At 37.0% G+C, this 23,845-nt stretch overlaps 1 protein-coding gene across 1 annotated transcript in view; it reads left to right on the top strand.

Annotated features, from left to right (window-relative positions):
• Positions 1-23,845, top strand: part of cps1 (carbamoyl-phosphate synthase 1, mitochondrial) — a 40,512-nt gene that overhangs the window by 5,753 nt on the left and 10,914 nt on the right. Inside the window, exons 12-32 of the mRNA XM_055148283.1 lie at positions 871-969; positions 1,050-1,145; positions 1,615-1,804; positions 3,504-3,661; positions 3,749-3,877; positions 3,954-4,098; positions 4,504-4,714; positions 5,219-5,417; positions 5,863-6,039; positions 7,390-7,508; positions 9,939-10,080; positions 10,151-10,216; positions 10,351-10,414; positions 10,534-10,712; positions 13,434-13,628; positions 15,168-15,235; positions 16,757-16,832; positions 17,695-17,772; positions 18,914-19,021; positions 19,142-19,231; positions 19,928-20,098. Coding sequence (XP_055004258.1) covers positions 871-969; positions 1,050-1,145; positions 1,615-1,804; positions 3,504-3,661; positions 3,749-3,877; positions 3,954-4,098; positions 4,504-4,714; positions 5,219-5,417; positions 5,863-6,039; positions 7,390-7,508; positions 9,939-10,080; positions 10,151-10,216; positions 10,351-10,414; positions 10,534-10,712; positions 13,434-13,628; positions 15,168-15,235; positions 16,757-16,832; positions 17,695-17,772; positions 18,914-19,021; positions 19,142-19,231; positions 19,928-20,098 — 2,760 coding nt within the window. The remainder of the gene's footprint in view (positions 1-870; positions 970-1,049; positions 1,146-1,614; positions 1,805-3,503; positions 3,662-3,748; positions 3,878-3,953; positions 4,099-4,503; positions 4,715-5,218; positions 5,418-5,862; positions 6,040-7,389; positions 7,509-9,938; positions 10,081-10,150; positions 10,217-10,350; positions 10,415-10,533; positions 10,713-13,433; positions 13,629-15,167; positions 15,236-16,756; positions 16,833-17,694; positions 17,773-18,913; positions 19,022-19,141; positions 19,232-19,927; positions 20,099-23,845) is intronic.

Genomic DNA, 23,845 nt, shown 5'->3' with positions numbered 1-23,845 from the left:
CTCCTGTGTGGTCTGCATTTTGTGAGATCATTACTGTATTTGATTCTAGTAAGACACTAAACAAGCATTTCTTTACATGTTTCTTTAGAGTAAGTTGTTAAGTACATATAACAGGTTGCACAATCTATGTCTTTAAAACATTGCTAACATAGCATGATGCATATTGATGACATAGATTCTTTTTTTTTTTTTGTACTGAGCTCTACTTCCTGTATTGTTAAACTTTTAAAAACTTTAAAAAGACTTTTGACTGATGTAAAATTTTTGACAGACTTAAAATTATTGTTATATCTACTCACCAGAAGTAAGTACCCGCCCACCAAAGTAATATTTAGAAGAAAAAAAAGAAAACTTGTCATATGCATTTTAAGGCTCTTGCAATAATAGAAATAATAGAAATCAAACAAGTTGAATCATACTGTACAGACAGAAACGGCGTTCTGAGAGGCCCCAGGTGTATCTGTGCCTGTTTGTAGTGTTACATGTGGGGAAGATGCTAGTTTAGCCTTATATTTGGCACTTGGGGTCCTAAGTTCAAGTTCCTGTCAAAATACGTTGCAACTGTCAAACTAATGCACTATGACAAGATGTACAGGTGACAGGTTGTTGCTCAGACACACATGTCCCTCATATTACTGCAGGGAAAATATGGTCTTAAATAATTCACTTGCTGTCTTGTACCTACATAATGCTGACCACAGTCTGTGCACTTTTTGCTTACCTCACATTTGGTTTGGTAAAAACAATCATATTTTAATGTATAATGTTTTTCAACCTGGCTGACCTAATTAATTATGCTAAAATGATTTAGCTAAACTGTTTCTAATATTGTTTTTATGCCAGTCTCTAACATTGTCCCTGTGTTTACAGTTTCTCTTTGATGCATTCATATCCTTGATCAAAAAAGGAAAAGATGGCAGCATAGTATCAATCATGCCTAAGAAACCATCTCTCCCTCCTAGACCTAAGGTACAGAATACTACATTATAAACAACTGACTGTCCAGTCATAAACCAGCTTTGTCAGTGAATACGACTTTGTGGACATAGGTGTCAAAGGTTCTGGTTCTTGGATCTGGAGGTCTGTCCATTGGTCAGGCTGGAGAGTTTGACTACTCTGGATCTCAAGCAGTCAAGGCTATGAAGGTATGGTAACATTTAAAATTACCTTCAAGAAATAAATATAAAATGTAGTTTAATTGATTTCAGATTCAAATCTATTTCATACACACACCTCTATCATGCATTTATTCAGTTAAGTGTCTTTACTGTTAAAAAATTGAAGTAAATAAAATAAAATAATAATAATAATAATAAAAAAACTTGCTCCATCTTTCCACTGATCTGACCTGTTACTTGGGTAGTGGCATCACCTGCTTGTCTCCATGGAAATAACTTCAATGCTATACTGTGGAACAATCCTGGCAAAGCAATAACATCTTGGAGACAAACAGATGGCAGATTCTCCACCAGACATATTACACAGTGCAACTTCAAATGAAAATGTAGATCACTGAATGTATAAGCTTTCTTTACAACACTGATGTCATCAGTTAGATTGTAATTAGAATGTAATTTAAGTGAAATATTCCATACTTTGGCATTTTTTCTGCAGGAGGAGAACTTAAAAACTGTGCTGATGAACCCGAACATTGCCTCTGTTCAAACTAATGAAGTGGGAACAAAGCAGGCGGACTCTGTGTACTTTCTGCCCGTAACCACACAGTTTGTGACGGAGGTGATCAAAACTGAACGCCCTGATGGCATCTTACTGTCTATGGGAGGACAAACTGCTCTCAACTGCGGTAATAAGTCTGCATCATTTTCCTAGCAAATTATTCATTGGTTTCAGACATAAGGATTCCTTCCTGATTTGAAGGATTTGGCATGTTATAGTAGTAATGCAATTCAAATCAAAATACTGTTTCTTTTGAATAAGAAAAGTCTTCAGAAAATCCGACAAAACAGGAGTCATTTGCCTGAAACTCATGAATACAAAATATGTGTGTTTCAATAAAATCATATATATATATTAGTGCTGTCATGCGATAAAAAAAATTGAGAGATTAATTAATTATGATCTGTAATTAATTAATCTAATTAATCTCATTTTAATCTCACCTAAAAATTGCTGAGAAAAGCCTTCAATTTGAGGTATTTTCATTTAAATTCATTATTACATTATTGTGGCAGATCAAAAGACTGATATAGATTTAAAAAAGTGACTTTATAAAGTCATTTATTGTTTAACAAATCTCTCCAAATTGGCTGTTGAGCCCAAGTCTCCATGAATAAGAAACTGTTTGCTGTAAAGTAGCAAAGACGAGGAAATCTGAACATAATAACTTTTGTCTACTTAAAGACAATAAAAAGTCCAGTCTTTCCTTACCCATATTAAAAATATTATTGATAGAGAAATGCTTTATATATGAGATCACTGGTTTTAGTCCTTGTTTTAGTCCTGGTTTAGACCTGCTTTAGTCCTACTTTAGTCCTAGTTTAGTCCTGGAATGGATTAATCCTTGTTTTAGTCCTGGTGTTAGTTCTGGTTTAGTCCTGGTTTAGACCTGGTTTAGACCTGGTTTTAGTTCTGGTTTTAGTTCTGGTTTTTAGTTCTGGTTTAGTCCTGGTTTAGTCGTGGACTGGTTTAGTCCTGGTTTTAGTCTTGGTGTTAGTTCTGGTTTAGAGGCGCACAGGAGGAAGCGCGGTTTACGCAGCGTACGCGAGAAAACACGATCCACACGCGGCTCACGGGAGCACGTCGGTGTCCGCGCAGTAACTACGGAAGGAAACGTGGTCCGCGCGTTCTCAGGTTAATGACGATGATGAAGGTGTGTGTTTGTGTTTGTTTGTGTTTGTTTGTGTGTGTTTGTGTGCGTGTCCCCTCATGTGGCAGGTCACTATAGGACAGTAGTGCAGACATCATGAGCCTATGCAGGTTGTTTTCACCAGTGACATTTAAGTTGTAGGCGATTTTATATTTGTTATTTTCTTTTATATCTTTCATCGGGAGAATAATTTCCAAGACACGAATGTGTTTTTACCTGTGCACTGCTGACTCTGTTCTCCTGCCTCTTCGACCTCGTCCATTGAGCGACTGACGCCGCCAACGTTAACATGACGTTCACATCGCTGTTACTGCGCGCGTTTTGTGTGGGTTTCCGGCAATGAGTGGAATTACCGAAATGAAAAAATGTATAAATGTGTTTTTGTGTGTGTGTGTGTTGTTGTCCCAACAACACATAAAAACAGGTTTTATAGTAAAGCAACTCGCATACAGAAACAGTAAAGTTAGAGATTAAACATGAGATTAACGTGATTAAATATATATATATATATATATATATATATATATATATAATAACTAAATAATAAAATAATACATCTATTACATAAAGCATTTTACATTAATATTTCCATGGTGTCAGAAATCATTAAATTGTAAAGTTCTCACAGTTAACACTTAAATTTGCTAAGATTTCATATTGTGACATTCATTTTTAGGAGTTGAATTGTTCAAAAGTGGTGTCCTGGAAAAGTATGGGGTACAAGTGCTTGGAACCCCAGTGGAGTCCATCATGGCCACAGAGGACCGGCAGCTGTTTGCAGATAAACTCATGGAGATCAATGAAAAGATTGCACCCAGTATAGCTGTTGAATCTGTAAGCTGTCTGAAAATGTATTTGTAGTTATTCATACGTACCTACTACTCAACAAGCTTCATTACAACGCATATTATTATTGTTCAGGTTTCAGATGCTTTGAAAGCAGCAGAACAAATTGGTTACCCTGTAATGTTGCGGTCAGCTTATGCCCTGGGCGGCCTGGGCTCTGGTCTGTGTGCCAGCAAAGTGAAACTTAAGGAAACAGCTCGCAAGGTCACAACTAGTAATTCATCATGGTATAACTAATTCAAAATATATTAACTGTTTGTTTCTTGTGTGCACCATGAAGGCTCTGGCCATGTCCAGTCAGATCCTGGTGGAGAAGTCGCTGTTGGGTTGGAAGGAGGTGGAGTATGAGGTGGTTCGTGATGTGGCAAACAACTGTGTGACTGTCTGCAACATGGAGAACTTTGACCCACTGGGAATCCACACTGGTAGATACTTAATACTATATGCATGGTGTTGTCTTTCCATGTTAAATGTGCATGGTGTCACTTTCTGGTAGTGGATCTATCACCTGCTTGTCTCCATGGAGATGTTATTGCTTTGCCCAGTATGGCATTAAGCCAAGTTTCAAGTAAGGAATCTGTGCAGAGGCAATGTCGCCCACAGAGTTTTTTCATTTTTTTTCAAATTTTTTGCAGTAAAAACACCTGTAATTTAATAAATGCATGATATGTATATATGTAATTTTAAATTTCTCTATGGAATATAAATGGTTCTGCATTAATAAGTGTTTCATAATTATCCACCTTGAGAGAAATTTTGCGTCATATTAGTATAGCATGTCTTTATTTCCTGGCATTTAGCTGTTTTGCTTATTACATTCTCTTCTATAGGGGACTCGATAGTGGTGGCACCCAGTCAAACTTTGTCCAATGAGGAGTACCACATGCTCCGTGAGACAGCCATCAAAGTGGTGCGTCATCTGGGTATTGTGGGCGAGTGCAATATTCAGTACGCTCTACACCCATCGTCCCTCGAATACTGCATCATTGAAGTTAATGCTCGCCTCTCGCGGAGCTCTGCCCTGGCATCCAAAGCCACTGGGTGAGAAAAATTAGAATGATTATGATACAAATACAACTGGCATTATAGGTGGGTAGCTCAATAGCTCAGTGACAGTGCTGGTGGTTAGGCAAGACTTAGCCTGCCTTGCCGCCCAGTGTTTACGTACACTGCTATATGAATGTGTGTGAATGGGTTACATTTCTTGTAAAGGGTTCTGAGTGCCTTGAGTTGAAGGCTGAAAGCACTATACAAGTTACATTATGTATCACCTGTTTAATATGACCCCAGTATGCAGCAGATCACAGACAACATCATCAGTTCATCTGTTCATGCATTATCTGTACTGGTTCACTTTTCCTCATAGACATATTTAAACATCAAGCAATTGAATAGTGAGGTTAAAATCATGACGTGGGTGAGTGAATCTTTTTTAAACCCCTAATCATTAGCTAACCCATAGTTGGTTAGCCTTTAAATATGTGATTATCTCTGTTTTTTGTGTTTGTTGTAACCACTTTGATAGATACATTTTGTGCTTCATAGGTATCCATTAGCATTTGTAGCCGCTAAACTAGCTCTGGGCATCCCTCTACCCGATATCAAGAACGCAGTATCAGAAAAGACCACAGCCTGCTTCGAGCCCAGTCTGGACTACATCGTCACCAAAATCCCACGCTGGGATCTGGACCGCTTCCAGGGCATGTCCCGGGAAATAGGCAGTGCCATGAAGAGTGTTGGCGAGGTGAGAGACTATGATCATTAAAATTATGCTAAATACTGTTTAGAATCCTATAGAAATCCACAACTTAGAAATAGAACAGAAGTCCTTAAAAGTATTTATTTTGTATTTGTTCAATTACAACATGCACTCACACTGTGATCAGGGAAACCTCTCCAGAGATCTCCTTGTTTTCATGGAGATAGACAAGTTTAATGCCACACTATGGACAAGATACACAATGCCCCTTTAACAAAGTGGCTTTTATGATGGTTACAACTGACAAGCAACTATTATGTATTTATACAGTTTTATGAGGGATTAAAAGAAGATATACACATTGAATTTTGTTTGAAAGTGTATGAATTAATGGTCTTGAGCTCTACTTCAACAGGTGTAAAAACCTGAAATTCCACCTTACATCCCCAGAGATGTGATTAGTGTTTGTTGTGGAATGTTGTGAATGCAGGTGATGGCGGTGGGCCGGACTTTTGAGGAGAGCATGCAGAAGGCCCTGAGGATGTGTCACCCCTCTGTGGACGGCTTCATGCCCCGACTGCCTCTGAACAAATCCTGGTGCCACTCTCACGACCTGCAGCAGGAGCTGGTGGTGCCCTCCAGCACCCGCATCTTCTCCATTGCCAAGGTACAGCCACACTCAAATGGGACATAGGCTGGATCCTCATTAAAGTCACAAACCACAGAAACCTGATATAGTACTATATAGTTGTAAGTGTTACTTGCACCATTTTCTTACAATATATTTTGTCAAGTTACCAAGCACTGTATCTGTATCACAAAATTAAATATTGTACAATTATTCAACTAATCAAAACAAAAATGCCTTCTAGACTGGAAATACAGATTGAAATATTGATAGTCATATTGACATTTGGTAATGAAACATACTTGTATATATTTTTGTTTAATTAACAATATATATACACAAAATGAAAGTATTAACTGTAGTTGATTAGATAAAGTAAGGTATGTTACACTTTATTGTCCCTGTAGGGAAATTTGTCCTCTGCATTTGCTCTTCAATCAGTGCTGCTGGGGCATCTGACATGTAATTGTTGTTCATATCATATGCATAGAAATCTGATGTATTCATTTTGTAGATATGTTTGTCCTTTTTCAATACAGCCCTGTTAGTCTTTTTAATGTTTTTACTTCACTCAATCAGATGGTGGTGAATAACTCTGAAAGGAACGCACTTAAACACAGGGTCAAGCTTCACTTCACAACAGGGACAAAATAAAGTATGGAAAAACCTCTCCAGTACTTCAATAATCTTTTATCAACAGTGCAGAGGATTGTGGATGTTATGTCTCTGCCAAGACCTTCAGCTTTGTTAGTTTAGGGTTTACTTTGTGGAGATGAAATTATCTTTTATAAATATAAAGAGAGAGAGAGTGAGTGGGTGAGATGCCGTTCGGGATTAATGTACCACATCGTATCTGCAGGCAATAAAACTCTAGAAATAATACCTCCAAGGTGATCAACACGTGCATTGCCCCCGTTTGGTATTTTTCCTCATAATTTCTTCCTAAAAACTGTAATGAACTTTTTTTTGTATAGTGTATTTTCTCTTAATCATATCTATATGTACAATTCTTTTCCATTAAAATCTGCAGTAATAATTCTCCTCCATCTTGGCTGGCCATTTTTTGTTTCATCCATGCAAGGTTTTACACACTATTTAGTAGACCCCTCCCACACTGTGCTGAAATTATTTCTTCTGTCAGACATGTAATGAAAAATAATAAAATTTATTTACTAGCTGTTGTCATGGGTGACCTTTGCCATATTACAAGTAAATGAGAAAGACCTGGTTGATATTTGATTTTTAATAACATGTCAGTATTGGAAAAGTAATATAATTGAATAGCATTGATTTTCCATCCTGCTTTGAAAAGATAGAGATTTTGATGACAAGAAACAAAAGCAGTGGTAAACATGTTTCTAATCAAGCACATTAAATTTATTCTTATAGGCCCTCCATGGTGGAATGAGTGTGGATAAGATACATCAGCTGACAGCCATAGACAAGTGGTTTCTCCATAAACTCAACAGGATCACACAACTGGAGCATTATCTGAACCTCTACAGAAGGTACTCAACACAAAGAAACAACATTAAGTGCCAAATATCTAATTAACTGTACAATGTTCATTTAATCTACACTTAAAATTAATTAACTTGACTAAAGGAAAACAACGTGACAGATTTGAGTGTAGCCTTTATTTACAAGAATAAAAACGTAATCTCATAAATCAGATACATTATAATAGATACATACAGTTCAATCACCAATGTCCTTTGCAGAGATCTAATTATCCCTGTTTGTTAGACATACATTCTGCTAACCCTATAACTTAGACATCCACAAACATGAAATGCATGTCTTTTGTGTATTGGTTAAGCAGTTCAAATTTCCTTAAAGTGTGCTCTGTTTTAATTGAATCTTCCTGAAGAGATAATATTAAATCACAAGTTAAATCAAAACAGTGCTTGTCAGAATTAAATATATTTTTCTATCATTTTTCAGCTCTTATCAGATGGCCCTCATTTTTTATCTTGGCTTGATACTGGCACAAAGTATTCACTGGCTCTTGATGCCATGTGGCTAGATAATGTTTCTCCTCCCTTCACTTAGAGTTATATAGTTTATGAAAAAATTAAAATTCACCAAAAAGTCAAAATTTTTCACATTTTAGCATTCTCGCACAGTAGTTCTCTTTCTGTCTCTCTGCCCTGCGGCTCTTAGCTGGACAGCTCAAATCAAAGCTGCTCTGAATTTTCATGCCTCAGTCACAGGTCACCCACTGCTTCCTTGTGACTGTTTAATAATGAATGTGTGTGTGCGTGTGTGTGAATGCGTGTGCGTTTGTGTGTGTTGGGGGTCCAGTGCTGACACAGGCAGGCTGCGGTGGTCCCGGGCCCCTGTAGAGCAGAGGACACTGGGACAGGGACACAGCAGAGGCCGCTGACAGCCTGATGGACTGTGGAGGTGATTGGCTTCAGGCTCTGCTGGTCAGCATCCTCTGTTTGTGTGCTTGTTGTCTTTGGTTCATTGGTGCAGGAGAATGAAATTTGGAAAACACTGGCAAAAATCCAGTTCCATATCTATATTGTCTTTTAACCAAAATTTATATATATATATATATATATATATATATATATATATATATATATATATATATATATATATATATAAACTTTCTACAGCTCACACAGGTTTTCTTTGCCAATATAAATTTCAAATTAAAGCATTTATAGTATACCTGCCAATCCATTGCTCTGATTTAATGTTGATTTTTCTTTTTGGTACATTGAATTTGACAGATATCAGGGATGTTGTTAAACCTCTAGTTAATTTATTTAAAAAAAGATTTAATTTGATTATATGTTTACTTATCAAATAACAAATTCATATTAATTGTCCTGCCTTAAATAAGTCATACCTGTTGAATAGATTTGATTACCTGTACTTGACTTTTATGGTCTTAAAAATGTGAAAAACAGAACTAGTTCATTTTAAATGGCATACAGTGGCCCAGATTAATTCTTCAGTTACCTTATGTATTCCAAGCTTCATAATTATTCACCTTATTATTTTTCATGATGGTTAAGGTATTAACAGCATGCTGAATTTGACTTGCCTATACTATATATCTATTGGGGCAAAACAAATATTGCTCAAATACTTGAGAAAAACATTTAAAGATGAATAATAACAGCTATAGCATATTTACTCTAACTGGATAGTCATAAATGAGTTATCTTCACAAATGAGAATGGAAAGTTTGCGTGTTAGTTAATAATCATTGACGGGTGCATTTTTTTCTTTAATGTGATTCTCCATTGAGGATAATTGTGTGTAGGATAACAAAGTTTCCATGTGAAATATTACTTTTCTTGCCATTTTGGGGTTTTCCACTCTTCCTGGCCTGGTTCGTGCTGTGGGAGTTAAAACACACTTGACATTTTCAATATTGTTGCTCTCGGTGGTCATAAATAATTCAGATAAGGAGGAGTAAGAGCAAGTGGAGCTTTAGCAGAAGCAAAAATTCACAGTTGGTGCTGCCAGTGCCTTTGTTAAAATGTATGCAAAACTTATTCAAATCAGTGGCATATTGTACTGCCAACAGTCTGCACATGTTTAACTATAATGTCAAATATGATTAATTATTCAATATTGTTGTAGCAGTGTGATTGCTACACACTATAAAGGTAGGACCTGACATATACACAGATCTTTGCAGAGGTTAGTAGAATAGCTGAAAGTTGTACAAATATTACTTTAAAAGTAAAGTTGCTTAAAATCATATTACTCAAGATAAAGTAGAAAGCATCCCAGTTATATTTAAGTTAGATTAAAAAAATATTTGTTAATAATACTAAGCAATGGAACCAGCATCACAATGGTGATTCAGAATGAATGAAATCTGATTAATTTACTTTTAAAGTTGCACAGAATAAAACTTTTGTCACTTTATACAAGTTACTATTTTTCTTCCGTTTTTGTGATCTCTCTCACAGTAACACAGTCCCCAGTGAGCTGTTGTTAAAAGCCAAACAGGACGGCTTCTCTGACCGCCAGATTGGTCAGATATTTGGTTCCTCTGAACGGGCAGCCAGAGAGCTCCGTCTGTCCCTCGGGATCAAACCTTGGGTCAAACAAGTGAGCACAACCAAAGTCTGAAGATTTAAGTCTGTAACAAGCTTTTTGTCATTTACGATTTCTTTTCTAGATTGACACACTGGCAGCAGAGTATCCAGCAATGACTAACTACCTCTACTGCACATACCATGGCCAGGTACGCAATGCCAAGTCAGATATATTTCATTTTATTATGAATGTATTGTAAGTATGGTCACAGTGGGTGAGTGGTAAGCCATACAAGTATATCCAGAAATTTTTAATCTACAACAATTTCTTTTATTTCTTTAGGAGCATGATCTAGACTTTAAAGACCAGGGCATAATGGTTCTTGGTTGTGGTCCATACCACATTGGTAAGAAAAAAGCAAAAGAAAAAAACCAACAAGTTCCAAATAAGTTTTCTCTCAGATTTATCTATTAACCTATAAGTAATTAAGCTATACTCAAAAATGTATTTAATTTGATATTTTAGGCAGCAGTGTAGAGTTTGAGTGCGCAGTGTCCAGTATCCGAGCTCTGAGGCAGATGGGGAAGAAGACAGTTGTGGTGAACCATAATCCAGAGACGGTCAGTACAGACTTCGATGAGTGCGACCGCCTTTACTTTGAAGAGCTGACTCTGGAGCGCATTCTGGACATCACACAACAAGAGGTAAACACACCCAACATTGCATTACATATATATTACATTACTGTTTATATTTCAGATCTTTAATACAGTTTTATGATAATGATCTAGTTTTATTGTTGCTGTAAAAAATTAAGAATACAAGAATGAAAATGTCTGTTATCAGGCAGTTGAAGCACAGCCAGTTAATGCACAATTTGCATAGCATTAGCAAATATAAATCTATTATAATATGTTTTTTAAGATCACAAAAACTCATGCAGATTTAGACATGGCGGTCTCAGTAATTTAATTGTTTGTGACATCTTCAATATTATATTATCACATAATGTTTTTTCAAAATTATAATAGCAATAATGCATTTTATTTATGGGGACATTTCCCTCACAATAAAAAAACATAATAAAAACAAAACAATGAACAGTAACACTGTTAAAAAGTTGTAAGAAATGTTATTATAAAATGTGTATAATAAAGAAGTTAACAGCATATTCAAGGGATTATTGTGTGCTGTAGACTGGTGTAGAAGAGATTGGTTTATAAACAGGATTTGAATGTCATGATTGAAATTTCCAAATCTGGGGTTATTTTTAGAAATATATCTTTTCTTTATCTGGAGCAATTGTGTCCAATCTAAACCCAGTAACAATATTTTTACCTTTGGAGTGAAGCAGGGGCATTAAAGCTGCTAAGTTAAGTCACTACAGAAAATGGGAAAATCTAAATGTGCCTAATTGAGTCATTTATTATGCAGACAGAGCTAGATGAAGAGCTTACTTTTAGTTGCAGGTGTGGGTCTCTCTCTAACACTGAGGGCTCTGTGGGTGTGGAATGAAAAGGGTATAATATGGTGCAGACTAATGTTAGCTTTAGTATTAATCCTGATTGGCACTGTCTTGTGTTAGTGTTCTTACTAATTGAAAAGCTAGTACAACACAGCTCATGGTATTCTCTGCCTCACAGCAAGAAGGTACAGGTTCTACAAGATCAGGCTCTATTCTCTGACCATGTGTGTCTTTTCTGTGTGGAGTTTGCATGTTCTCCTCGTGTCAGTGGGTTTTCTTCCAGGGCTCCAGGGTACCTAGCTATCTAAAACATGCAGAGAGCTTATCTTCCTGCTACTTACTCCTGACCAAGATTCTGACTTTAGATCTGGAAATTTGCCCTGTGAGTCCTATACTGCTGCCCACTGCTTCTGACAGCTTGTAGAGACCCAATACTCGACAATATTACTTTACAACTGTAATATGCTGTATAGAGAAACAAGCAAACATTTTAAACTAATATTTTTCTGGCCACAGTGCAACATGTCAATTGAGATGCTTTAGCCAAATCAATGGTAAGTAACTTAAAGTGCCATGAACAAACCCAATAAGCTGCTGGGTTACTACTGGTAAATATTTTTGTCACTACACCTCACTACAGTATAGTTTCAAAACACATTTACCATCCTAAACTCTACATTGGTTTAACATTAGAGCAAGGGAAGTTTTTATGAAGTATAATGACACAATCCCAATCTCTAAAGGCGGAAACTTACAAGCATTCCTTTGTATCAGCTGCTTAGTCTAAGTTTAGTTTATTAATTTTCAAACTCCCAAAAACTTTTATCTTTTACTATTGACTTTTCCCCATCACGACTTTCCTTAGCTTAAGACCCATAATCCTGTACAATCCCTGTGATGAAGTGTTTGTTCAGGTAGATGGCGTTGGCATCAATCCCCCTCTCATTGCTCCTGTCGCCCCCTGTGGGTATATGCCTGCGCTTGCGTCTAAAGCTTGTGCCTTTGTGATAAATGCAGCATTAGTGGCTTGAGATAGACTCTGGACAGGAGCAGGAGAGCGGCCCATGAATAATGAACAGATACAACCTGGCGTTACCGTGGAAACAGCATCCCCCCGGATCAGACCGACGGCAAGAGGAGCTGCATCTAGTTATTAAAAGAAAGCATTCAGATCTCCCCATGCACCAACTGTCAAAATTAAAGCAACTCTGCTCTGTTTCTGGCTAACTTTTGCTAGCACGCTAAAAACAAGAAGGGGTAGGTTGTGCTGTTAAGAGCTGGAGCTACCACTAAAACACTGACAAAACATTACTTTTAGATGCACTATGTAACTTTTTAAGATGCTTGTTTCCAAAGAGATGTTATTGCTTTGCCTAAATTGAGCCACAGAATGACTTTAGACATATCTATCTATGTGGAGACAAGAAAGTGACTCCATCAAAGCTACAGGTCAGATGTGTGGAGAAGTGACCCTGCCAACAGTAATTAATGCAAGCATTTCCAGGTATTTTTTGAGCAATAACAACCTGTAATTTAGTTGAATACACTAATGACAGATAAGTTTATGCCATATTACGGGACATTTCAAGGAAAGCAAAAATATCTCCATGGATGCAAGCAGTTGGTGGACCCTCCAAGTTATATAATTCACCTTTAATGTACATATTTGAATTAAGTGTTGTGCCCTCTTATTATATTATGACAAAACACTGAGATTGTCTTTGCGTGGAAAACTAAAACTCAGTTTGAAATCAATGCATCTGGTTAAATTATTGCTGTTTACAAATTAGAAATAACACAGAGGAATAAAAAGTGAAAGCGTGTCTGAAAACTCAATAAAGATCTCCCGTGGTGATGTGTTTTGTTCAGAATATTAATGATATTTTGTTCCAGACTCTAAAATGTGCACTGTTCAGTACTTTTCCTCCTCAGTTTCTGTCTGTCTCTCTCCTCCCTCCAGGGCTGCTCTGGCAGTATAGTGTCAGTAGGAGGTCAGATCCCCAATAACCTGGCTGTCCCACTGCACCTCAACGGAGTAAAGATTCTTGGGACCAGCCCGTTACAGATTGACCGGGCTGAGGAGCGCTCTGTCTTCTCCAGTATTTTGGATGACCTTGGAGTGGCCCAGGCCCCATGGAGAGCGCTGAGTTCACTGGTAAGATGAACTAAATAATGTATAGAAGAGTCACAGAGACAGAAGTTCCCACTGGTTTCTTATATAGTCCAGAAATGCATTAAACATTGTCTCATTTTGTCTTATCTTCTGTGAATCCAGATTGCTTAGTGTGTGTGTAGTTTTTGATTTCATAATAATATGCACTTGATAAAACAAGTTATTTTCATTGTTGTTTTGTTTGTTTGTGTTTTTGTGAGAAGCAATGAACAGACTTTGTGAAAAAATCTGTAATGATCTGAGGAACAAAATGGATTAGTTTTTGATTTTGATTCATCTGGACTGGAGCCACGGAATATTGTTTACTATCCTGCAGGACAGATCAATATGGCCCATAATTGTAATCATCATATAAAAGAAAATTTGAGATAATATAATTATAAATAGATAACTATAAATAAATACATTATAAATATAATATAAATAACATTTTTAATATTTGTAGTCGGTTGTTTCAAACTATCTATTAACATTGTCACTGTTAATATTTTTTACATGGGGTTTGAACTGTAGTAGAAATATGAAAGAAAAATATATCATAAAGGGTATGATATGGTCCAGTACTATGATTGCAGTTAACTTGAGAACACTGTAGAGCTCACCCATTTCAGAAAACAGAACATTACAACTTCACTGGACCACTAAATTGACACACTGACACACTAGTTATGTGATAGTGGTCACGTGTGAGCTTTTCATTATATTGATGAAATGCAGTTCAAATCTTATTGTTCCCACTAGTGTATGTGTTTTATCTTTCTGAAACACATATTATTTGGTTGAAATAACTTCAGAAGAGCCCCAGGGAGGTGGTGCTTTTGAGTTAGGGGAGCCTTTGTTTTCTTCAAAGGCAAAAAAGACTAAACAGAAAAGGTGAAAGGCATCAAGGTTGTGTAATAGTTGTTATGAAGTCAATTGAGAAAACAATGGATGGCAAAGCTTTTGTTTTATACTTGTCGTTCTAAATGGGTTCATAAGTAACATTTTAAAAAGTACATCAATACGATTTATTGCTTTGCTTCTCTGCTCCTTCTTAAGCTTCAACATAATCCATAGATTTAGGTCTAAAACACATGCACTCTGTAACAAGTTAATTCAGGCTGCACAACCAGGCTTCCTCTGGAGACATCCTTGAACTATTTGAGATTGTTTTAAAATTACACGAGGCTTGTATACTGTTTTGCAAGAACAGCATTTTATCTTTGTCTTCTCAAAATGAATTTGTACGTGTACTAGTCCCTTAAGCAATCAGAAATGTTGGCAAAGTTTCAACTTTATGCCAGGCCAACAAAAAAGTAATCTACAGCACATAAATCATGCAAATTGTGTGTCATAACATGCTTGTGGATATTTTTTATTTTTTTTTTGCTTTTAATATTGCATTATATTTGTACCTGTGGCTGTGACTTGGATTATATTTTATACACGGAGTGTTTGATTATAGTAGCTGCTATATCTAAATATTTTTCCTGAAAATCAGAACTTACCACTTATTCTTACCACCTTTTCTTACTTTTACAGGAGGATGCCTTTGCTTTTGCCAACCAAGTGGGATACCCGTGCCTGCTTCGTCCTTCCTATGTGCTGAGGTAAGTTATAAAATATTTCATGCACGTGATACGAGATTCTCACTCCTAATTCTCTTATCGCAACATATTATATATTTTTTCTTCAGTGGGAATAAAAAATTATATGTATGTAATGGATAGTTAGCTTGTTAATTTTTTAGTTGGCATTTACCTTGAATGGCAGGTTATAATGGTTTTTTTTCTTTTTTTCTGAATCACATTATAGTAGTTGTAGACAGGTATTAGTTTATTATTCATATGTGCATGCAATATCACAGCTCTCCAGTAGATGTCATGGTGGCTTCCTGTTTTGCAAGAGTACTTTGTCAAAATAAGACTGTGTAATATACACTGGACTTTATGGTTTTTCGGGCATGGGGGTGGTGGTGCTATAAAATGGGTGCTCTGCCTCTGATCTCCTCTCCTCCCAAACAGTTTTTGCTCTTCTCTGACACTCAGGGTAATGCTTTTTGAATGTTGCTCTCATCTGCGGCTCATATGCACAAACACGTCCATTTACACCCCAAACCCTCTCCTCCTGTCACATTCAGGCCCCTATTTTTTACACTAGTGACTTAAACTGTGCTAAAACTCACTTTGTTTGATGTGTTACTCGCATATCCACTGATCTTCTGGACTACTAAAATATTGTATAAATCATAGGGCTGGGTGATATGAAAACATATCCTTATATTTATCTAAAAAAAAGCTTTCAATATAAATTTTCCTGAACATAAACTACACAGATTCAATCACTCAAATGCCATTTAACAGAGATTAATAGTCACATTATTCGTTTGTGGGGAATTTTCACTTTATAATTTGAGAATGATATTTCATATTTGAGAATTATTGCTTAACCTGCTGAGGGCAAGCAGTTCCTCATATGGGGAATATGCATTTTGATCCTTATTTTAAGATTCTCAGTTGCCTCAGATTCACATTTGTCATTTTGCTCAGATAAGTTAAAATTGCTCAGATAAGTAAAAATTTTCAACATTATCACATTTTTAAGATTTCTTAAAAAATAAAGAATACCTTCTCTACATCTATTTTTACTCAGATATACTTAATTTATCTGTTGCACCAACCATATGAGCACTGCACTCTGCATGTCAGGCCACTGGTCCCACAGCTCTGCCTTGGAGCCTGCAGCCATCTCTGCCCTGTTTCCTCCTGCCCCTGCCCTTCAGACAGGAGCAGAACAGTCCACCTCTCTGTCTCTGAAATCCAAAACAACAACCACAACAAAACTCGCCTAAATCTGTTGTGTTTTAATCACCAAGTTCTGAACTGGTTTTCAAGAGCCTGCAGTGGTTTTCGACCTAAATAGCAGCTCTTTTTTCTCCTTCTCCTCTCTCTTCTTATTTTGAGTGTTTCTAGACCCCGTTCCCGATGGTAATAGTGATGCAACATGGAGATAATGAGTGTTTTGAACCATCATTTGAAGCTTGTATGTTCTCCTGTTTGCTTGCTTCTGCTCCTCTCCTGTGGCCTTTTGTTTCATCCTCCTTCTCTCTCTGTTTTTCCGACCATCTTCAGCGGATCTGCCATGAACGTCGTGTATGGAGAAGAGGAGATGAAACGCTTCCTGGAGGAGGCCACTCAAGTGTCACAGGTGAGATGAGTGACGTCTGCTCTTGTAAGAAAATAAACAACCTTCATACTAATCTGTTGTATTATTACTGAACAAGTAAACATGCACTTAGTAACTTCTAGTGTAAGGTCTTGCACCTACTTGTCTCTATGGTAGTATTATTATTTCATCTCAAAGGTTTTACTGTATGGCATTAATGGCATATAGGATTAATGCCATACTGTGGAATGTTCATGGAAATAATAATAATAATAATAATATCTTAATATAGTTATATAGTGCTCTTTTAAATCCTAAATATCCTAAAAAAAAAAAAAAAATAGACTTGATTGTTCCATGCTATCAATTTGATACTGACTAGGCAGTTATGTAGAGCAGGTTAATACGAACATTTTAAGGCCAAAATGACGAAGCTCATAAGCAGTTACAGAGAGAGGGGCAACAGTATTTCAGTGTAAGTCAATGGGAGCCAGGGTCAGAAGGAGCTGGAAGAGCCTGTACGCAAACTTACTATTTGGAACGTGGTGGCTAGCGTGTTAGCAATGTCCATTTATATATACAGTCTATGCATTTGACACATAATCTGTTAACAGTACATACGCAAAGACAACTGTTCAACTTGTTAAGGATACAGATATGGCATACATTTCTCGACTCATTTGAAAGCGTTGTCTATCTCAAGGGTTTTCCTAAGTCCTTTGGGGGACTCAAGTTCTGACCTCTTTAAAAATCTCCTGGAATAAGACATTCTCATGAAATCACAAAAACATAAAGTTTCCTAACTTCTTCGTGTTATGTAATATATATTTTAGAATATATTGTAAAATGAGGGGTGAAGTCTTCAGAGAGAGCCGGGTCTGAGCCGTTTATAATTCATTTCTAGGAGCATCCGGTGGTTATCACAAAGTTCATCCGTGGAGCCAGAGAAGTGGAGGTGGATGCTGTGGCCAAAAAAGGAAAGGTATGATCCACAACTTCTTGACAAAGCTATGCTGTGATTTTTAAAAGTAATAGTAATAATAGTTAATAGCAATAAATAAAAGTAAGGTCACCAAATTAATTACTTCTTTCTTGCCTTTGTAATTTGAAACTATGTAGTGAAGACGCACTTTTAAACTTAAAACTGAAACATTTGACAGTATTATAATCATGTCAGATATTTGCTAGCTCATTCAAACATATTTCCTGGATACTTCAACCCCTGAAATACAAACAAATGTAAAACCTGTTACCGCTCATATTTTATATAGGTGGTAAAACTTCCTTTATTGATTTTTGAACTTTGGTTTAGTAAGAAGGCTTGTCCTGAGTCTGTAGAAGTAATTTGAAGGGTGTGTGAAAGTGGCCGGTCCAGTTGTGAGGTAGATTTGATTTGTCTGTACTTCCTCTGAATGAACGTCTCCTATATCATCAGTATCACATTAACACAACGTCCATTTATTGAATACTAAACAGGCTTCATTCTTCTGGCCTGGTCGCACTATATGTGTGGGAGAAAGTCAGAGATAACATGTATTAATTACAGGCTGTATCAGAAGTGCTAATGAATGCTGTGGTTAGCAGCACTTAGCTAATGACATAGCAGCTCATTTTCAGATACATGCAGTTTGGTGGTGATACAAATCTCCTCTACTGGGACTAAGTGTCAGAAGTTTCCTTTGACATAAGCAGGAAGCAAAGTCTATTTAATGTTTGTAAACATTAAAGAGAATAAATTTGTCAATTCTAGATGGTCTCAGCAGTCTTATTAGTATCGTTAAGTGTTGACCATTATTATTTATTGCTGTAATTAAAATATCTTATTAGCATGAAATCCTAATGGCATTTCTAATTATTTACAGATATGCTTAGATTTAATCCTTCATAAACTACATTGTGTACTTATCAATTATCTGGCCCTGTGAAAACCGTATTTAATTTAATATAATTGTCCTCCTTTGTAAACATGCATGGAGGAAAATAACATGCATGCACAGATTTATATGCATTAAAGATAATAACAATATACATTTTGTTGTGTTGTTTGGTGTGATATTACATTTTGATGCCACTCATTGTCTGGTCCATAAAAACTGCACTCTAATTTGTTCATATGTCTTTAGGTGCTGGTCCATGCCATCACAGAGCATGTAGAGGACGCAGGCGTGCACTCTGGAGATGCCACGCTCATACTCCCCACCCAGACTATTAGCCAGGGAGCACTCGAAAAGGTCAGTAATTGTGCTATCATATTTCTCAGTGAACAATAAACCATTCACTCTCGCATAAAATGTTTACAGCCACTTTCATGCATAATATCGTTGTGCCTTTTTATTTCTCATTACTCTCAGGTTAAGATTGCCACCTGGAAAATTGCCAAAGCATTTGAGATTTCAGGCCCTTTTAACACCCAATTTCTGGTCAAAGGCAATGATGTCATGGTGAGTGATATTTCCGACTGTGTGAATAAATGTAATGGGGATGAGGTTTTCAGAAAAGGCAATTCAATCACATTTTGCTGGATAACCACTGCCGTTTCTGAATCTTCTTTTTTGTTTTGTGTGTTTTGTCAATTCTTTACCCTCCATTTAGACCTCTCATCTGCATCTTTTTAATTCCCTGGAATATGAATGTCCTTTCTCACTAAATCTACAATGAATTGTTGTCAATGCTGATATAGGTCACAACATATAGAAATTAAGTTTCTTGAAGAGACACTATGTAAACCTGCAGGTGGAAGATCCAAATGCTTCTTCTCTCCATGGTTTCACCTGGAATGTTCCACAAAATGGCACTTATCTACATGGAGATAAACAGGTGATGTCAGGTGATTTCGGTCAGTAAAAACGCCTGTAACAGAAAACTACATTTTTAGGAACTTTCCAGGCAACATTTCCATGATGGACTCTCCACCTGAACATTTAAATGGTGTATCTGTAATTAAATATATATAAAATACTACTATAAATAACCTAACCTCAATATCTATTGTCTGTACTAGTCTTTCACTTCTTATCTCTAATCGCAACACCATCTCAACAGCTCTATAACTCTCTCCACCTCCCTGTCTTTTTCTCAGTGCAGTTTCTTAATAGAATTTACGATGTAGCAAAATTCATTGTTGTTATCGTCCGTAGGTGATCGAGTGTAACCTCCGGGCATCTCGCTCCTTCCCATTTGTGTCCAAAACTATCGGGGTGGACTTCATAAATGTGGCGACCAAAGTGATGGTGGGAGAGCCGGTGGATGAAGCCAGCCTGCCTTCTCTGGACAGACCATTCATTCCTATCGACTACGTGGGCATCAAGGTATGAAAGAAAATTACTACATACAGCTGTTGTGAGCTTCTGGACTCCAAGTATATTTTAGATTTAGATTTTAATGTTTTCGATTTTTTTTAGGTTTGGATTTATGAAAATGAATTAGGTTGTTGAATATATTTTCTTTTATACTTTAGAAGAATGTTTAGGTAGGTGCTCTGTGTAACCATGAAGATGTTAGTGCTTCATCTGCACTTCATCTGCCATACACTGCCATACACTGCCAGTGTATGGCAGTGCAAATATATTAGACTAAATTGAAAGTTTTACATTAACCATGTATGATGCTTATCGTAAAATGCCAAATAATAGCCAGGTTTCAATTAACTGCCAGGTCCCCTTTAAAAGCCAGGTGCAGGTGTCTATTTTGATAAATAACCCCTGGTTCCAGATAAACGGCAAGTCTAATACAGTCTACTCCAGCAATCATTCTGGCTGGTGCCGAGGAGGCTGCTCAAACTCCCATTTCCTGTTTTTCCTTGCTTTATTTACCAAGATATCATGATTAGTAAGCAAGGACACCATAGACCACATGATGGTTACAACCGACATACTAGCAGTTTGATTTCAGTTCAGTCCTGCCTTTATGAGACTGGTTGTGTGACTCAGAACGCATAGGCTATATTCTCTGCGCTGCGTCTGATCACCCTCACCTTCACTGAAAAAGTGGCGGAACAGATGACGTTGCTGTGAAATCCCTATTTCGAAGTGATGTTAAACAAAACAGAAAAAAAAAGATGGCTCAACATAGCGGGCAGGAAATGGAAGCAGTTTTTAAGAGTTTTGGTAATGTTACTTCAGTTTGGCAATTTGGAGGAAGCCAGCAATGTCATTGCAGCTGCTGTAGTGTAAGGAAAGTTGTGGCAATGAGGCGGGGAAAGCAGGGTATGAGGTGGCAGGAATCGTGCCGACAAGGTAGGTAAAGTAATTGCCAGACCATAGCATAATGATGATGCTTCCTCTGAAGCGCGCCATGAAAACTGTAAATTATAGTCATACTGGTTAAAAGAATTTGAGTACCATATTTCCCCAGTTTTGCTGAGCAAGATTTTTGTGAGCAAGGAATTAATCGCCTGCCCCAAATTGCTGCCTGGCCTCAATTAAATGCCTGGTCTGTTAAGTGATTGAAACAAATAAGTGCCCTGGCTGTTATTTGGTATTTTACGGTAATATACAATTTCGGATATGGGGCTGGTAAGTATTGTGTTACTTTAACAAATATATCTGTGTTTTTCTCTCGCTATTTAACAGATATAAAATATGAGTTCATACAGTCTTTAATACTTCTAGCCTTCAACATTATTAGAAGTACAAAAGCATATACCTAATAGGCTACCCATGTCTGCCGACAGTTGGATCTACTCACCGTAGTCTTACCTTTTCTTTGTAGAGACTTCCAGTATGGTATAGTAATAGGTATATACTCCATTGGATATATCAGTAAAAAGACAGCAATTACTGTCATTGCCTTTTTTCCAGAGCATGATGGGCAAACGGAAGGGGGTGAGTTCAATCTTACACTGTCTAGGGGGCTTTACTTTTAAGATGCCATATGAGCGCGTTTACATGTTGCCAGCTGTTCCAAAGCCATTTTTTCCAAAGTAATTTCTCCTTCTAATTACAACAGAGCCGCTTTAACAATGGGTGTAGTTTGGAGCCAGTCACGCAGGTATAATCCCCTCTACTCTCCCACCTCCTAAAGTTTTCAATTTCTTCCCTGCGCACTGGTGAGGAATATTAATGACTGCCACATACTCTCTAGGCAGTGGCTCTTAAAGACTTGTGTGGGTTATGCTACTGACTTCACTCCTCCAGTTGGATGCGTGTTGAATGTTTGATGAAAAAGTCTTAATTTCTTATCACACCAAACACTTTCATCGCCATATCGAGTCCCAAACTGTAAACAAACTGTAATTTTGGGAAGTCATCCAGCTCTTTTCATAGCCTCAAGAGTCAGCTGTAGTAATACTGTCTACTTTCACTCAAAATTTCACTGTCCTCAAAAGGGGAGAAGCTACAAATGATGGAATATATTGTTCAAAAGGTGTCTTGATTTGAATTTATTTGTATGTAATCTTTTAGGTCAGTGAATTGTTTTGCATTTCATTTAACTGGGGATGTGAATTTTACATATTTCATAAGGTCTTGGATGCTAATTTTCTGTTGCATGCACAAGGCAACAAGTATAAGGAAGTAAGGAAGTAGGATGCATTCTTTGCTACAGAATTTCAAAATGAGACTAGAGCCTTGACAGAGGTCTGTGCTCTTATTCGCCCTATTCCTCCCACCGACTTCTACTTCTGATTGCTTCTAGCTCAGACTTAAGGTGGGACATTAAAGGTCCCATATTATGCAACATTGTCTCTTGTGAGGGTTAAGCCATGTTAAAATGTTTTTACTTCCTCAAATACATGCTTGTGTTTTGTTTCATTCACACATTTTTGAGTAACCCTTAATTATTAGTTTGTCTACATCAAAGCTCAAAATGCTCTGTTCCACCTTGTGATGTCCGGTAGTGATAGGTTTTCAAGTTAACAGTTAGCTTTTACCTTTATTTCAGTAGAAATTAGCAATTCCAGGAGTGAAATTATCCAAGTGATTTTAGTGAAGCTGTATGGACTTTAAAAACACAGTGAAGTGCTTCCTGTATTACCACATGACATCACAAGGTGGAATAAGAACTCTAAATTTGCAGGGTTGTGTGTTAAACATGTGAATGGATTGAAACACAACCCTAAGTATGTTTTTAATGAGGAAACAGTTCAGAAAATAGCATAACATAGGCCCTTAAATTACAAAGGAAAACTAGACAAAAATCTTCAAATATTCAATATTATATATATGTTCAAATATCATATGAAGTAGCTTAATTTGAGGAAATTATTGTTATTGATATTATTATTCACTGTTCATGTGAACCAACAAGTCAACGATGCATCAGTCTTTCTCTGGGTGGCTTCAGAATGGTTTTATGTGGTTTGTATGTAACTTATTTGCTGTTGACAATTCCATAGATCGAGGATTTCAAGCCGGAATAAAGAGAATGTTTGGTGAATTTTATCAAGGGGAAAGACATTATTGCCCTTCTTCCTACAGGATTTGGGAAAAGCTTAATATACCAGTTAGCCCCGTTAGAGGCACATTGCATCCGTCATGACCAAATAGCAGTGATTGGTTAAATAAAAAGTACCCGCCTACTGTCGAGCGAACAAATTCTAATGCTGTGAGGTCAGACTGTTTCCACAAAGTGAAACCGACTGAATCAGTCTAGCATGTGGCAACTTCTAGAATATAATTATAGTTTGTTTGTTTTTAATCTTTACTTCATACAGTCTTTCATAAAACTAAAAATGCTCTACTGCACTGTTGAAATAGTCAGAAAATATTTGCTTTATACAATGGTAGGATATGCCATGCCCTCGCCAATTCACAGCCCCAAGCCTTAATGTGTATTGCCACAGAATGCAGCCCACAGAGGCCAGTGTAATTTGTCTGTTTTCTGCTCCCATCCTTGTTCTGTCTCTCCTCTATGACAGTTTGTCTTGTTTTAGGCCCTGTCTCATCTCAGCTAACAAGTCTCAGTAGGGTCATTTCTGTCGCTGTGTTAGAACTCAGGGACAATAATGCGGCTATGGTTTTGGCACTGAGGGCAAAGTGATAAGAGGAAACAGCATTTGAAGAGACAACTGTTCACAATTACATCTTCAGTAACAGACTGAGGAATGATGGGGAACA

This window comes from Boleophthalmus pectinirostris, unplaced genomic scaffold (genome assembly GCF_026225935.1).
Source record: "Boleophthalmus pectinirostris isolate CB_2022bp ecotype Guang Dong unplaced genomic scaffold, ASM2622593v1 HiC_scaffold_1, whole genome shotgun sequence".
Classification (NCBI taxonomy): Eukaryota; Metazoa; Chordata; class Actinopteri; order Gobiiformes; family Gobiidae; genus Boleophthalmus; species Boleophthalmus pectinirostris.
Note: the sequence above shows the minus strand (reverse complement) of the source record. Positions and strands in the feature narration are given on the sequence as shown.